The sequence below is a fragment of the Echeneis naucrates genome, chromosome 7 (assembly GCF_900963305.1).
Source record: "Echeneis naucrates chromosome 7, fEcheNa1.1, whole genome shotgun sequence".
NCBI classification, from domain to species: Eukaryota; Metazoa; Chordata; class Actinopteri; order Carangiformes; family Echeneidae; genus Echeneis; species Echeneis naucrates.
In genome coordinates, this window is record NC_042517.1 from 20,961,034 (window position 1) to 20,977,342 (window position 16,309).

Here is a 16,309-nt window from a genome sequence, read left to right on the forward strand (position 1 = left end):
ACACACTGTGTTTGCTGAGTTAATGCTTTTCTCTCATCATTTCCTTTCATCCTCATTATGTCTCATTGGTCCCACCTGGGACATTACTGCAGGTCTACTGGTTCCCATTACAGCTACGTCACAACACAATGTGACTGATGTGTGTCAGCAACAGGAAATAAGCACACTCAAACATCAGCCCAAGACACTTCACTATTTAGATGAATGCTATGATTTAAAATTTCCACTAATGCCTCATGTGCAAATTAATTGTAGCTGTTAGCTCAGCAGCCACACACAGGGAGTATGGACAGTGGACAGTGGGCGGGGCTAATGTGTAAGCGGCTCTGACACATTAGTCCTCTAATCCTCAGAAAAAGGCTAGTGGGGGGGGGGTTCAACACAAGGACATTCATCAGCTTATTAGTTAGTAGATTTTAGCCATTTTATTGCTCTGTGGCTCTGGTGTGATCTGCCTCATCACCTTGGTCCATATGTCGACCAGAGTCCCCAATGGAAAAACCTTGACAACATAGTGATAACCTGAGTTGTTATCCAATCCAAGGGACACATTTAAGGTCTTGAGTGACCTGTAAAGACCTAGATGATGGACAGGTCATTACACATTCATGTTCCCCTTGAGACGAACTTTGGTGATCCCTGAAAGGCGATTAAACAAACCTGATGACATTTAAAACAGCTTCTGGGCCATCTCATCAGTCAGTGACTGACCTCATCCCAGTTGGAGTGAATGGTCGCATAATAACAAACTCAGATCACAACATGGAAGCAAAGTCTTCCTGCAGAAACAGACATGAAGCCTGAAAACTTGTGGAACTAACTTAATTTTTTTTTTTTGTACGGTAGGAAGAACCACTGAAAAAAAAAAAAACAATCAAAACAGAAACACAGGCCTCATCTGAATGATACAATATTCTACATATATATCTGCAGATAGTTTCTATGATTTCTTATGCTTTGGGCCTGCTGTTTTTTCGTTCAGACAGGTACATATTGTGATAACCTATGACTCTGAGATGTTGATTCTTTTATGTCCCCACAACTATGAAGTCAAATCAAATCAAATCAGATTTATTTGTATAGCGCCAAATCATAACAAAGTTACATCAAGGCACTTTACATATAGAGCAGGTCTAGACCAAACTCTTTATAAATTTATTTAAAGAGACCCAACAGATCCCCCGATGAGCAAGCACTTGGCAACAGTGGCAAGGAAAAACTTCCTTTAAGAGACAGAAACCTCGAGCAGAACCAGGCTCAGGGGGGGGCCGCCATCTGCCTCGACCGGGTGGGTTGAGAGTGGGAGAGAGAGAGCGTGAGATAGGCATTTGGGGGGGGGGGGGGGGGGGGGGGGGCGTAGGCAGGAACATGTTGTTGCATGAAGTTCATGGAGTTGAGTTGAGCTGTAATACAGAATTCATGCTATATGGGACCAGCAGGTGTTGAAGGAACATGGGATGGAGATGAGTCACCACCTGCATGATGAGGACAGGGAGAGAGAGGAGAGGAACTGGGAGAGACAGAGACTTTGGCAAAACATGGTTAGTAAATGCAGTATAAATGCTTAGAACTGGGTGAAACTGTTTTTTTTTTTTTTTTTTTTTTTTTTTTTAAAGAAGGATGGTTTTTATCAGCGCATGCAAGGAGGGAGTCAGAGAGAAAGAGGGAGAGGGGGAGAGAGGGTGACAGGGAGAGACAGAGAGAGAGAGAGAGAGAGAGAAGCTCAGTCCTTCCCCCAGCAGCCTAGGCCTATAGCAGCATACCTAAAGAGTAGAGGACTTTTTAACTGTACGCTCTGTCATACAGGAAAGTTTTAAGCCTGGTCTTGAAAGTTACTAAAGAGTCCGCCCCCCGGACCGATGCTGGGAGTTGGTTCCATAGAAGAGGAGCCTGATAACTGAACGATCTGCCTCCAGATTTACTCTTGGAGACTCTAGGAACCACAAGTAAACCTTGTGCTTTATACGTTAGGATAAGGATTTTGAATTCTACTCTATATTTTACTGGCAGCCAATGAAGAGCAGCCAACACGGGAGAGATGTGATCTCTTTTCCTAGTTCCTGTTAATATTCGTGCAGCAGCGTTCTGAATTAACTGAAGGCCTTTTAGAGATTTGTTTGGACATCCAGATAGTAATGAGTTACAGTAGTCCAGCCTAGAAGTTACAAATGCATGGACTAGTTTTTCTGCATCATCCTGAGAAAGGATGTTTCTGATTTTCCTAATTCTCAGGTGGAAGAAAGCTGCCCGACTAACTTGTATTATGTGAGGGACAAAGGACATGTCCTGGTCAAAAATTACTCCAAGTTTTCTTACAGTGGAGCTGGAAGCCAAAGTGATGCCGTCCAGACTGATGAGATGATTAGACAGTATTTTTTTGAGGTGCTTAGGGCCGAGTACAATAACGTCTGTGTTGTCAGAGTTGAGAAGTAAAAATTTTCGAGTCATCCAGGCTTTTATGTCTTCAAGACATGCCTGCAGTCTGACTATCTGACTGACTTCATTTGGCTTCATTGATAGGTACAGCTGAGTATCGTCTGCGTAGCAGTGGAAATTGATGCTGTGTTTCCTGATAATGTTGCCTAGAGGAAGCAGATAAAGCGTAAAGAGGATTGGTCCAAGTACCGAACCCTGCGGGACTCCATGACTGACTACAGTACATGAGGAGGAGCTGTTGTTTACATGAACAAACTGATGTCTATCTGATAAGTAGGATTTGAACCACTTTAGTGCAGTTCCTTTAATTCCAATTTCATATTCCAGTCTCTGTGTAGTAAAATATTATGATCTATGGTGTCGAATGCAGCACTAAGATCTAGAAGGAGAAGTATGGAGGCTGATCCATTGTCTGAGGCCATTAGAATGTCATTGGAGACTTTAACCAGCGCTGTTTCTGTGCTATGATGGGCTCTAAACCCTGACTGAAACTCTTCAAACAAACTGTTCCCATCCAGATGCTCGTGTAGTTGTTTTGCTACAGCTTTCTCAATGATTTTAGAAATAAATGGAAGGTTCGATATGGGTCTATAGTTTGCCAAAACATCTGGATCAAGATTAGGCTTTTTAAACTGGGGTTTGATGACTGCAGTCTTAAGTGCCTGAGGTACATAACCCAGAAATAAAGTCAGATTAACCAAATCTAGAATGAACGGCTCAATTACATAAAAGATCTCTTTAAAGAGGCTAGTTGGTACTGGGTCTAATAGACAGGTTGACGGTCTGGATGATGAAACTATAGAAGCTAGCTCTGAGAGATTTAGAGGTGAGAATGATTCCAGATGTAAATGAGGCGCCGCAGCTGATTCAGCAGTTGCCGTCTTCAGAAGGGGATTTTTATCTAACGTAGGCAAGAGCTGATAAATTCTTTCTCTGATCGTAAGAATTTTGTCTGAAAAAAAAACTAATAAAATCATTACTGCTTAGAGCTAAGGGGATCACTGGTTCAACTGAGCTATGGCTCTCTGTCAGCCTGGCTACAGTGCTGAAGAGAAACCTGGGGTTGCTCTTGTTTTCTTCTACTAGCGCTGAGTAATATGAACTTCTAGCACTGCGGAGAGCTTTTTTTATACGTTTTTAGGCTGTCTTTCCAGGCTCTGTGAGACTCTTCTGACTTACTGGAATGCCAGTTTCTTTCTAATTTCCTTGATGTCTGCTTCAAGGCACGGATTTGGTAACTATACCAGGGAGCCATCCTCCTCAGATTGAATACTTTCTTTTTGAGAGGGGCGGCATTATCAAGATTCGAACGCAGTGTTTAGCCACAGCAGCTTCAGATAAACATCTTCTATAGCTGAATTTATTCCTCAATACTGTGGAGCCCATTAAAGTAAACTCAAATGTAATAAGGTAATGGTCAGACAGGAGATAATTTTGGGGAAGAATTGTTAGCTTGTCAAATTCAATGCCATAAGTTAGAACAAGATCAAGGATATGATTGTAAAAGTGAGTGGGTTCATTCACATGCTGGGAAAAGCCAATTGAGTCTAGTAGGGAAAGAAACCCAGAACTAAGGCTGTCGCTTTCTACAACATGTATATTGAAATCTCCCAGGATAATGATTTTATCTGTACTGAGTACTAACTCTGATATAAACTCAGAAAACTCTGATAGGAATTCTGAGTACGGACCAGGTGGACGGTATACTGTGACTAACAGAACTGGTTTTTCACCTTTCCAGTCCGAGTGGGAAAGACTAAGAGTGAGACTTTCAAAAGACCTGCAGCCAGATTTTGGTCTAGGGTTGATTAATAGGCTTGACTGAAATAATGCAGCCACCCCACCTCCTCGACCTGTGGTACGAGGGATATGAAAGTTAACATGAGTTGGGGGTGTAGCTTTATTAATGCTAACATACTCATCCTGCTGCAGCCACGTTTCAGTTATACAAAATAAATCAATATGGTGATCAGCTATGAGATCGTTAACTAGTAGAGATTTTGATGACAATGATCGAATGTTCAACAGTCCACATTTGATCGCAGTGTTATTTGAGACTGAATTTGTGGCTGTTTTAATTACAGTTAGGTTTTTGTTTTTAGCTCCTGTTCTGTTTAATTTGGGTTTTTTAACTTTTCTAAATTTAGGTGGTCGGGGGACAGACACAGTTTCTATAAAGCTAAACATAGACAGAGACTCTATTCTATTCTCGGCAGATGACCGCTCTGACTGAGGTGCAGAGGAGCGTGTTAAACTGCGGCTCTGCCTCCTTGTCTCGACCCGGGATTGTCAGGGTTTTGGATTTCTAATAAAATCGGCCATATTTCTAGAAATGAGAGCGGCCCCGTCCACGGTGGGATGGACACCATCTCTCCTAATGAAGATAGGAGTAATGAAGATAAGGCATGATGTCATAGGAGCTTATGAAGTATCAAAATTACGTCTTAGAATGGCAATATAAACTGAAAGTCCAGTATTGATGCCAGGCATCAATACTGGACTCTGCAATAACTCTGCAATAACTCCTTTTGTTAGGCTCTTCGTCTTGGAAAGGAGGAAAAATTTTCAAATAAGGTCAACTGCTTCCCTGAAAGGGTTACAGACAAAATGTGCTTCAACGTATGTGATAAATCATCGCAGACCTTTGAATGTGAGTAGAGAAAAGGAGCAGGGCAAATGTTAAGTGCATTAGATATTAATTAAATATTAATCATTGCAAAGAGTGGAAATGGACATTAGGGGTTTTAAAACCTGAGCAGATGTACACTGTGTGGAAGTATTAATTACAGAAGCGCAGTTTTATCCATTTGTGCATTTTGAAATTGCAGCGAATATCCTCTGTGTAGCAAAGAAGAAGCAGAAAAAGAAAAACATGTTTAAAGGAGGTTTTGGACAAGTCAATTATTGTGACCCCAGGGGAGCCAGACTGAACTACACACAAGGTAATAAGCAGTGATTTTCACTCTACTGTCACTCAATGTGAGCGTTTATGTGATGGGAATGATTAATGTAACTATGGCGGAAACCATTTAGGTGAGACATGTATAAAAAGTGTGTGTCTTTGAACAATAACTTTAATCTGGGTGCATGGTCCATCACTAAGAATCTGGTTTTTCTCTTCTGTGTGTGCAAGCGTGTGTGCGAGCGTGTGTGCGAGCGTGTGTATGTAGTGGTTATTCATGTGCTCTCTTTTCCGCTGGGATGCTTAGATGCAGAATTAAAGCTATTTCTTTGTCAGCACTTTGCAAAATCCACTGTGCCTGTGTGTGTGTTTGTGTGTGTAGTTACAAAGTCTTAGAGAGAGAGAGAGAGACGTTACATATCCTCGTTAAAAACAGACACAGAGGTCTGTAATGAGGAAAACTTTCAGGAAAGACAGACCAGATCTGACCTGCAGATTTCAGTTCATGACAATCTCTAAAAGTAAGAACAGCCTCATGCTTGGAATGCATATCAGTTAGAAATTGTTCACAAACAGGATGCAGGTGGTTTCTTCACCATCGTTCAGTCCAAGCCCAAATCTTTCCCAACAGAACCTTTTCAAGCTGTTAGTCTGTGTTGAATCTCAAGCAGTGTCTTCATCCTGATCATAGACTCTGTTCATATTGACATGGCAAGGAAATGACCAAACTGAATATTATCAAAAATCAAAGTCCAAGAACAAAATGAAAAAACATCCCTCTGTCTGAATCATACTCAATACAACTTCTTCCTGCTTCCTTCTCTAAAACACAGCATTACTTGGTCATGAAACGCATTAACCATTAAAAATTAGATGTGCATGTGAACTTCAACACTCAACACATCAAAATGTTGATGAGTAAATAAGCTAGATGAAAACACAAACAAAGAGACTTAACTGGACTCGAGTTAGCCTCAGTCATCTTTGAGCTTCAGCAGGAACAAGGTTGAGAAAAGAACATCAGGTCAAAGGAAATAGAATAAAAATAAAAGAGGGATGAGGATATGAGAAGGATGTGGTGTCAGGTGGATGAAAGGTGTGTGTGGCAGTATAGAGACAGAAGAAGGGAAAGAACAAATAAGGAAGATGTAACAAAAGAGGAGTTGAAATTCAATCAAAGAAAGGAAAAGAACGAGAGAAAGAAAAAATTAGAAATATAGGTTGATGAAAAATGCAGCTTCGAGGAGGATAAGGGCAGAAAGATAAGAGAGATACCGAGGAGCGGGGAAAAGAAGCCGCTTAATAAAAGGAGTGAGCATGAGATAGCGAGAAAGAGCAGCTGCAGCTTTTTATTCACTTTCCTCCAGAGGAACCTGGGGGTAATATGTTTGGCTGGAAAAACATTTAACTTACCGGCCCCTAAATACATGCTGAAATGTGATGGAAGGTTGAAACGTGATAGGAGGGGAGGGTGAGGGCACAGGACCTTTTCCTGATCAACTCAACCTGTCACCAGTGGTCTGCAGCAGAATTATATAATACACTATAATCTTTGGCTTGAAGATTATTTCTGTGATGTCTTTGTCCATCACTTTGTTTCTTTTGATATGCAATTAAACTATGGTGCAAGAGAACAAAGTTATTATTTTGAGAAGCTCCAGAATGCGAGTCCTCAAAGGTGGAGGCATGTGAAGACCAGTTTTCTGATCAGACGAAATATCAAACTGTCTGGCCTCTCCTTGACAATCCCACAATATGTCTTTTATATCCCCCAAACACATCCCCCCACACTATCACACTGTGAACGGGGTTTAAATTTTTAAATTAATGTTTTTCTCTGTTTTCCTGTCTCACTTTGAGTGCACCTGATAAAAAAGCAGTGACATGGTGGATCATCAGTAAAATCAACATTTAGCTATGACAGGGCCTACAATTTTTAGCAAATACTGTCCATCATCTTTGTAGTTTGGTGTCAGATCAGCATCAGATCAGAACAAACTTCAGCTCATCATCCATAAGGAAAAAGGTATACATCACATGGACACATCCATGTGATGTTTATAGACATCCATCCATACATCCATCAAGCTCCCTGAAATGAAGTCAGTGCATAGAGGGGATAGAAAGATGGAAGTAACACAGAATTCTTACATGTTTCTCTCCTTCGATTCTCTTGTCAGCCTGTTGAACTGCCTCCAGGAATTTAAAATGCAGCTCCATCAGTCGATCAACCTGAAGATACATCAATGGAGGCAGATGGGGACAAAGTGAGAGAAGGGGCATCCAAGAGACATACATGAAAAAGATGGGAGCAAAAAAAAAAGCTGAAAGTGTCTGACATGGACATTTAATAAGATGTACACTGCACATCACTGTGTCTAAGGAAAAATATTTCTGCCTTTACAAATACATCTACTGTCTTCATATATACGACCTGAATGATTTATTGATTCTTTTTAACTCTTTGTTGTGGACTGAGTAGACTTGGTTGATGAAAGGGAAAACAAAGATATGACAGGGAATTGTGGCAAAATAAAAGGGAGCTCTTTTATCAATACAGTTTAATTAAGGTGACAAAGTAAGAATTAGATTCTGATCCATTACAATTAATAGTATAAAAGCAACTTACAATGTCCACCAAAAAAATAAATAAATAAATTAATTAAAAAAACAGTGGACAGGTCTTACACGAAATAGCTAAACTCTGCTGACTGTGGAAGAAAAATGTGTAGTCATGCAGGAAAATATACTTTCCTTAAATTTTGCGTTAATGGAGACTGACTGACTAGCCTCAATACAGTTTAATTAAGGTGACAAAGTAAGAATTAGATTCTGATCCATTACAATTAATAGTATAAAAGCAACTTACAATGTCCACCAAAAAAATAAATAAATAAATTAATTAAAAAAACAGTGGACAGGTCTTACACGAAATAGCTAAACTCTGCTGACTGTGGAAGAAAAATGTGTAGTCATGCAGGAAAATATACTTTCCTTAAATTTTGCGTTAATGGAGACTGACTGACTAGCCTCAATACAGTTTAATTAAGGTGACAAAGTAAGAATTAGATTCTGATCCATTACAATTAATAGTATAAAAGCAACTTACAATGTCCACCAAAAAAATAAATAAATAAATTAATTAAAAAAAACAGTGGACAGGTCTTACACGAAATAGCTAAACTCTGCTGACTGTGGAAGAAAAATGTGTAGTCATGCAGGAAAATATACTTTCCTTAAATTTTGCGTTAATGGAGACTGACTGACTAGCTATGTATACATGGATGTAATCGGATTAAAGGCCTGACCAGAGTAAAAATGCTTAATGAAAAGATAAAGAAATCCCATCACAATCAAGAGCAGAAGTTACTAATCAAACGATGAGTAGGAAAGAAGCAGAAGGAGGAGGGAAGAGGATGAAGAAAACTGACCTTCTCACAGTCATTTTCTGTGAACTTGTTGAGGAGTCTGCTTCTCTGCTGGGACTTCAGATTCCTCAACATGGAGGCGATGATGGAGCAGACGTGTTCTAAGGACAGAGCAACAATACATCAAGATGAAACATCATTCCCATAATCTAGGCCAAATTCATTATTTCTCACCAGAATAAATTATACAGCTGAAGTGAATACAGGCAGCCTGTACGCCTTCCACACGATGCTGCTTTACTAAAGAGCTCTTTATGATTAACACTAAAACGGTCTTTGCAGCCTAACAGCTTTCACTAACACATGGGCTACTGTTATGCTCCTCAGTTAAAACAGTCTCAGACTGATTACTGAGGAGCTTATTCACACCCAAAGACCTCAAGGTCAAAACAATGAGCACTTGATAATTTGCAATTATAGCACGCAGCTAGCTGAGCATAGATACTTTTACACAGACTGCACAGAGAAAATGTTTCATGAAATTATGAAATCAATTTTCATTTTAGGGCATACTGGAACGTGTGTAATGGTTTTGGCTGTCGATGAATTACATTTCTCAGGGTTATACTGTGTATTTGACTTGTTTACTGCAATAATACCGTTCAGTTAGTGTTTATCACTACGTTTTCATATGTCCTACACTAGTGAATGCGCCATTGTTCTCCTGACGCTATTGAACGCACCACATGTGTGAGATATGGTGCCATAAAGGTTGTTCTCCCTCTCGGTACAGCAGAGGCTAGTGGAGTTTCCGCCTTTCATCCCATTCACCTGTTTTTTTACGGTTTATTTCTGTGTATAAATGACAAAAGGTGAGTTTAATTAGAGTTTAGTGTCATAGTTAAATGCTGATATTGCGTCAACTCGTATTATTTATCAGAGCATGGACTGATGCCAGTTTATGCTGTTGTATTAAGCTATTGCTGTACATGAGCTTCCTGTGAGGAGTTGTTTATTTTGAGATTAATATATCGTTGCTTCTTGATACAGTCCTTTATTATCTTTTATTATTTATTTCGTGCATGTGGTATTGTGCTGATAGGTTTTTTGTATTGTGATACAGAACGCAGTGAACAAACCGCATTAAAGGGAACATCTGCATCTTTCGTGTTCTTTAACGGGAATGTAACTCAGCTTAATTGTCACATTGTCATTGTATTAATATTATTTGCATTATTTGTGTCGGTATTATCTGTAGGATTGGCGTGTAATGCCCATTAAGGGTAATTGGCATCACGTTATGACAGTGTTACGACATGATAGTAGCTTTATGATAGTGCCCCTAGAGAGCATCGTGGATGAAGCTGCAACGCGCGTTTGTCCCCCTCTGCTCATTTCAACAGGTTATATTGTGTTTACCTAGTAGGCGAGCATTATTGTTAAATGTGCCATGTTGTCATTATTATGGAAAATAAATAATTGTTACGTTATGGTTGAGTTTTAATGATGTTTTGATGATGCCAATTGCCAATTAGCCACTATGCTAATTACTATATACTGATATCTGTCTATGAATATGCTTGTCCACCAAAAAGGCAGGAAAATGTTTTGAAATACAAGACTAATATAAAGAGTGGCCTGTCAATCTTGCTACTCCGTGTGACCCGGACAAAAGCTTCTTTTTGGTTCTTTGCAAAAGTGGGAAGTGTGTCAGCAAGTGCTGGCTTCTAGTTGACAAAATCTTCCAGGTGTTCTTCAAAGTCAAAAGTCAAAGTCAAAGTCAGTTTTATTGTCAATTTCTTCACATGTACTTGACATAAAGAATCGAAATTGCGTTTCACACTGTCCTATGCGTTTATATGGGCAACAGTAAAGTGCAGATGCACAACAAGACAGATCCTAAACTAAGTTAAAATAAATAAAGTGCAGTAGCTGAAGGCTACTTTGCCTAGTGCTGCTAATCTAACCAGGTATGACAGGACAAGGCATAAAGTACAGAGTCCACTACTAACATAGCAGGGTATGACAAGACAAGACAACACTGAGTGTTCCTGCTGTGTGCACTGAGGTAGTTGTTGTTCGTAGAAATAGGGTTTTAGTGCAAGTACTTAGATAGTAGTAGTGATAATAATAATGGGTAGTGCAAATATAAAAATATCAGTTAGTAGCAGGTGTGTGCAAATTGCATATGCAGGGGGGGTGAGAGTCCTCCTGCCAGCCTGGTGTTGTTTCTGGCTGGGGCTGGGAGTGGACAGGGGAGAGAGTTCAGCAGCCTCACGGCCTGGTGGATGAAGCTGTTAGTGAGTCTGGTGGTGCGGGAGCGGAGACTTCTGTACCTCTTTCTAGAGGGCAGGAGGCTGAACAGACTGTGTGCAGGGTGACTTGCATCATTGACGACTGTGATGGCTTTGCGGGTGAGGCGGGTGGTGTATAGGTCTTGCAGGGAGGGGAGTGGTACACCAATTATCCTCTCAGCTGTTCTCACGATGCGTTGTAGAGCCTTCCTGTTGTAGTCAGTGCAGCTCCCGCCTCACACAGTGATGCAGCTGGTAAGGATGCTCTCAATGGTTCCTCTGTAGAACGTGGTCATGATGGGTGGTGGAGCACTTGCCCGATTCAGTTTGCGCAGGAAGTAGAGACGCTGCTGTGCTTTCTTGGCCAGTGATGCAGTGTTAGTGGTCCAGGAGAGGTCATCACCCCCAGGAACTTGGTGCTGCTCACCCTCTCCACTGCAGCACCATCGATGGTCAGTGGGGGGTGTTGGGTGTGGCCTCTCTGGAAGCTGATAGCAATCTCTTTGGTCTTGCTGACGTTTAGCAGGAGGTTGTTGTCTTTGCACCAGTTGGTAAGAAGCTCCACCTCTTTCCTGTAGTGGGTCTCGTCGCCGTTGGTGATGAGGCCCACCAGTGTTGTGTCGTCTGCAAACTTCACAAGGTGGTTGGAGCTGTGGGTTGGTGTGCAGTCGTGTGTCAGCAGGGTGAAGAGGAGAGGACTGAGCACACAGCCTTGTGGAGCCCCTGTGCTCAGGGTGATGCTGCTTGAGATGTTGTTGCCAACACGCACCGCCTGAGGCCTCTGGCTGAGGAAATCCAGCAGCCAGTTGCAGAGAGAGGTGCTGAGGCCCAGTTTGTCCAGTTTGCAGATGAGTTGTTGTGGTATTATGGTGTTGAACGCTGAGCTGAAGTCTATGAACAGCATTCTCACATATGAGTCTTTCTTTTCCAGGTGGGTGAGCGCTGGGTGGAGGGCAGAGCAAATTGCATCGTCTGTGGATCGTTTTGCTCTGTATGCGAACTGGTAAGGGTACAGGCTGGGGGGCAGGGTGGATTTGATGTGTGACAAGACGAGTCGTTCAAAGCACTTCATGATCATGGGTGTCAGTGCCACAGGACGGTAGTCACTGAAGCAGGATGGGGATGATTTCTTTGGCACAGGTATGATGGTGGCAGCTTTGAACCCTGAAGGCACAATGGCTTGCCTCAGGGAGGTGTTAAAGATGTCTGTGAAGACGTCTTTCAGCTCCTCTGCACAGTCCTTTAGCACAAAGCGTGCAAAGAATCTGTTCAGGTTGTTGAGCAGAGTGATGTCGCTCTCACAGCTTTGTGATGCAGGTTTGTAATCTGTGATGGCCTGAATGCCCTGCCATAGGCTCTGTGCATTCTTGCTGTCCTTGAAGTGGGAGGTTATCTTGTTTGTGTAATCTTGTTTCGCTTTCCTGATACCACAGGACAGGTTGGCTCTCGCTGTTCTTAGGGCTGAATCATACCCAGCTTTGAAGGCCTTGTCTCTGGCCTTCAGCAGCCTGTGGATGTCGTCTATGCACTTGGTGATGTAGGAGGTCACAGTGTCTGTGTACTCTTCAACATCTGTGATGCTGTTGTAGGTGGCTGCCTCCTTGAACATTTCCCAGTCTGTTGTCCCAAAACAGTCCTGTAGAGCAGAGGTCGCCTCCTGTGGCCACACACTCACTTCTTTCCGAACAGGTTTGATGACTTTCACTCTCGGTCTGTATGCAGGCATTAGCATAATGGTGAGGTGATCAGAGGCGCCGAAGTGGGGGAGGGGGGTGGCTTTGTATGCTCCTTTGTGCTGAGTGTAAAAAAAGTCCAGAATCTTTCCTACAAGAGTCTCCTCTTGTAGGAAAGTGGATATGCTGATAAAACTCTGGGAGAACAGTTTTGAGATCAGCATGGTTGAAATCTCCAGCAAGGATGATGAAACCATCTGGTTGTCTGTTTGTTGTTCGCTGATAGCTTGGTACAGTTCATTCAGCGCTGCACTTCTGTTGCTGTTATTAGTTGGGGGAATATAAGTAGCAACCAGCAGGATCAAACTTATCTCCCTTGGCAGGTAAAAAGGACGACACTTCACGATCATGAACTCCGCCAGAGGTGAGCAGTGTTTGTATACTACAGTGGCATCTCGACACCACGCTTCGCGGATGTAAACACAAACGCCGCCACCACGTGTCTTCCCTCCGTCTGCGAGAGCCCTGTCGGATCTGTAGCATGTTAGCTGCTCCAGTTGTATCGTGAGTCCGGAATGTTGTCATTTAGTCATGTTTCAGTGAAAACTAGCACACAACAGTCACTCACTTTTCGATTCGCTGATCTCAGAAGTCTAATGTTATCCATTTTGTTGTCCAGTGATCGTACATTCGCCAGAAGGATAGATGGTATGGCTGGGCGAGTAGGCTTAGCCTCTAGCCTAGCTCGGACACCTCTGCGCTTGCCCCGCTTCCTCGTCCTAGCACACCGCTTCCGATGCGTCCTTTCCGGGGGAGGGGTAGCAGGCGAGTCCGGTGAGTTAGCAGGCCAGCGTATCAGTCCCAGTTCCTTTAGCGAGTTCACTAATTCTGTGTTCAAAACTCGGCAGATCTTGTTTCTTCGAATGTGTAAGAAAGCCTGTCGACTGTACAGATATTCCGACGTAGACTGACGAGAAAAACTTTCAAACACTTGTTTGACGTACAAAACAACGCATTGTCAGGAGAGCGTGAGGCCGCTGCGTGTACATGCGCCGCCATCTTGAATCCATCTCCATCCAATCCATCTCTCTTCTTGTTAATAAGAGATAGTTGAAGGAAATTCCTATGTTTATTTTAATTGAGGGGTGTTGCTTCGTTAGTGTGCTGGTGACTAAAACCATTTTTGCAGGAGACCAGGACTCAGTTCCCCAATAAGGGACAGCAGCCAAAAGGTACACACTAATGGTGCTCTTGTGCCAGTCCCAAGCCTGGAAAAATGGCAAGGTTGTTAGTAAGGACATCTGACAGAAATGCAGCCAAATCAATCATGCAAGTTGCAAAAAACTGACTTCTTGTGGCAAAATTTGGGTCAGCATTGTTTAATAGCCATGCCTCGCATCACAAGAACAGCCAGCTGGGAGAGCAGATAAATGCAACCTTAGTTTGGGTTGGCAGTCGGCCACGAAAGGGGCAGAGGAGATATCAGGTGAGAGCGACCGTGTAATGGTCCTAAGCCTGGAAAAATGGGGAGGGTTGAGACAGGAAGGGCATCTGGCCAAACCAACAATGCAAGTCATAGAGCTGACTTGCTGTGGCAACCCAAAATAGGGAAAATGCTGAAAGGAGAGGGAAAAATTATTTTGATTTGAAAGATGGGACAGTGCACGCTGATGAACACTGGTGACCAGATTCAGTCCGCAGTTCCTTGACAGGTTAGTGTAGTGGCTTTAAAATACATTTTAAATTTCGAAACTCAAGATGCATTGACCCTTCACTGAACCGCCACCATGGTGGAGGGGTTTGAGCATTCGAATGATCCTAGAACAGATGTGGGCGTCAGGTTCCTGGCCTTTGTGGAGACACTGGGAAGGGTGCTGGAAAGTGGGGATTCCATTGTGCTACAGACCCACATAGGCAAAAGCAATGAAACCTGGTGGGGCGTGACTTGGAGGAACCACCTCCCTAATTGGTGTTTTGTTTTTGGACTTTGTTCCTTGTTTGTCCCTAACAAAACACCATGTTCGAGCATAAGGGTATCCCTCAGTACACCTGGCACAGGGACGAACAAGGTTGGAGGTCATTGATAGATTTTGTTGTCTTTGACCGCTGGCTGTATGTCTTGGACACTCTGGCAAAGTGTGGGTCTGAGTTGTCAGCGGATCCATCACCTGACAGTGGGTTGGATCCGCTGACGGGATAAGAAACCGGAAAGACTTGGCAGACCCAAAGGTATTGTGTGGGTCTTTTGGGAATATTGAGCTGAAACCTCTGTCAGAGGAGTCTTCGGGTATGGACAGGCCAAGTGTGCTGCAGCCCAGGTAATGGTGGACGCAAAAACTTGTGTCTGGGAGAATTCAGGGAGGCCATGGAGGAGGACCATCGATCAGCCTTGAAGAAGTTATTGCAAACCATTTGGTGCAACAGAAGGGGGAAGCAGCACCCTGCCAATACTCATTACAGTGGAAGGAGGGACTTGTTAACCTCCACTGGGGACATTGTCAGATGGTGGAAGGAATTCTTCAAGGATCTCCTCAATCCCAGTGACACACCTTCCATAGGGGAAGTAGAGGCTGGGGACTTGGAGGATGAATCCTTGGAGGGTTGGACGACAGGCTTTCTTGGGGGACTTGAATGAGTTTTGTTGTAAAGATGCAATGGTCTAGAAATCACAGATTTGGAATGGCCAACTTCTCTTGCTATGGCTGAGTGGGTCATTCGTTTGGCCTTCATCTGGACAACCTGCTGCCGGAGGGTTTCAGTCACTTTGGAATGGCTCACCATCTTGTGAAGCCAGTGCAAACTGGAAAGTTAGGCTGCCAAGTAAATATGGTTTTTCAGATAATTAAGGAAATTAGCACCAGGTGCCAGATTAACACCAGTAACTGAGAGGTATCTGAAAGTGTTCTCTGATTTTGCCTCATTAAAAATGTTGATACTCTGCTTGCTTAAAAACTTCTTTTAATCCTGTTTGGATAATTTCATATAGGACTAATCAGTGACCTTGAAATTTAAGAAATTGTAGGTTGTTCTCTAATTTTGATCTGTTTTGAATATCCCCTTCTGCTCTCATTCTCTCATTTTGCTTCCGCTACCCCCGCGCTTCTATTTTTTTTTATTTTGAAGATTACTTCAGAATAGGTTAAGCATGGACAGATAATCCAAAACCTGATTTAACTACTTTAAATTTTTTTTCAAAAAGACGAGGATTTCTGCATAGTCTGGTGAGTGCAGGCAATATATCCCCTACTGCTGAAAACACACTAACTGAAATGCAACGGTGACAAGTTGTTGCTGTGTTTCCTTTCTTTTTGTGGTTCTGAGTGACAAGCTCAGATGTTGTCGCTTCGCGTGGGAGGCCATGCTCGATGTATTATCATGCACACATGACTTTCTCACACCACAGTGCCGGCAAACCGGGACAGCTTTGTCCACTGACCTTCTTCCATTGTCACTGTAATTGACAGGGAAGCCAAAGTGCTCCATACAACTGATTAAAATGACGCGGGGGAACTTCTCCAGCTCTTCCACTTGCCATCCTGTTACACTGCACTTGTAAGGTTGACATGCCCTGTTCACGTGAAAATACAACCAGCTTTTTTTTTTTTACTGAATCATCGCGTTTCAGAATAAAATGCA

At 42.6% G+C, this 16,309-nt stretch overlaps 1 protein-coding gene across 1 annotated transcript in view; it reads right to left on the reverse strand.

The window, feature by feature from the left end:
- Nucleotides 1-16,309, reverse strand: part of ctnnbl1 (catenin, beta like 1) — a 36,555-nt gene that overhangs the window by 3,663 nt on the left and 16,583 nt on the right. The window contains exons 12-13 of the mRNA XM_029506679.1: nucleotides 8,770-8,867; nucleotides 7,490-7,570 (exon numbers count right to left, since the gene is read on the reverse strand). Coding sequence (XP_029362539.1) covers nucleotides 7,490-7,570; nucleotides 8,770-8,867 — 179 coding nt within the window. The remainder of the gene's footprint in view (nucleotides 1-7,489; nucleotides 7,571-8,769; nucleotides 8,868-16,309) is intronic.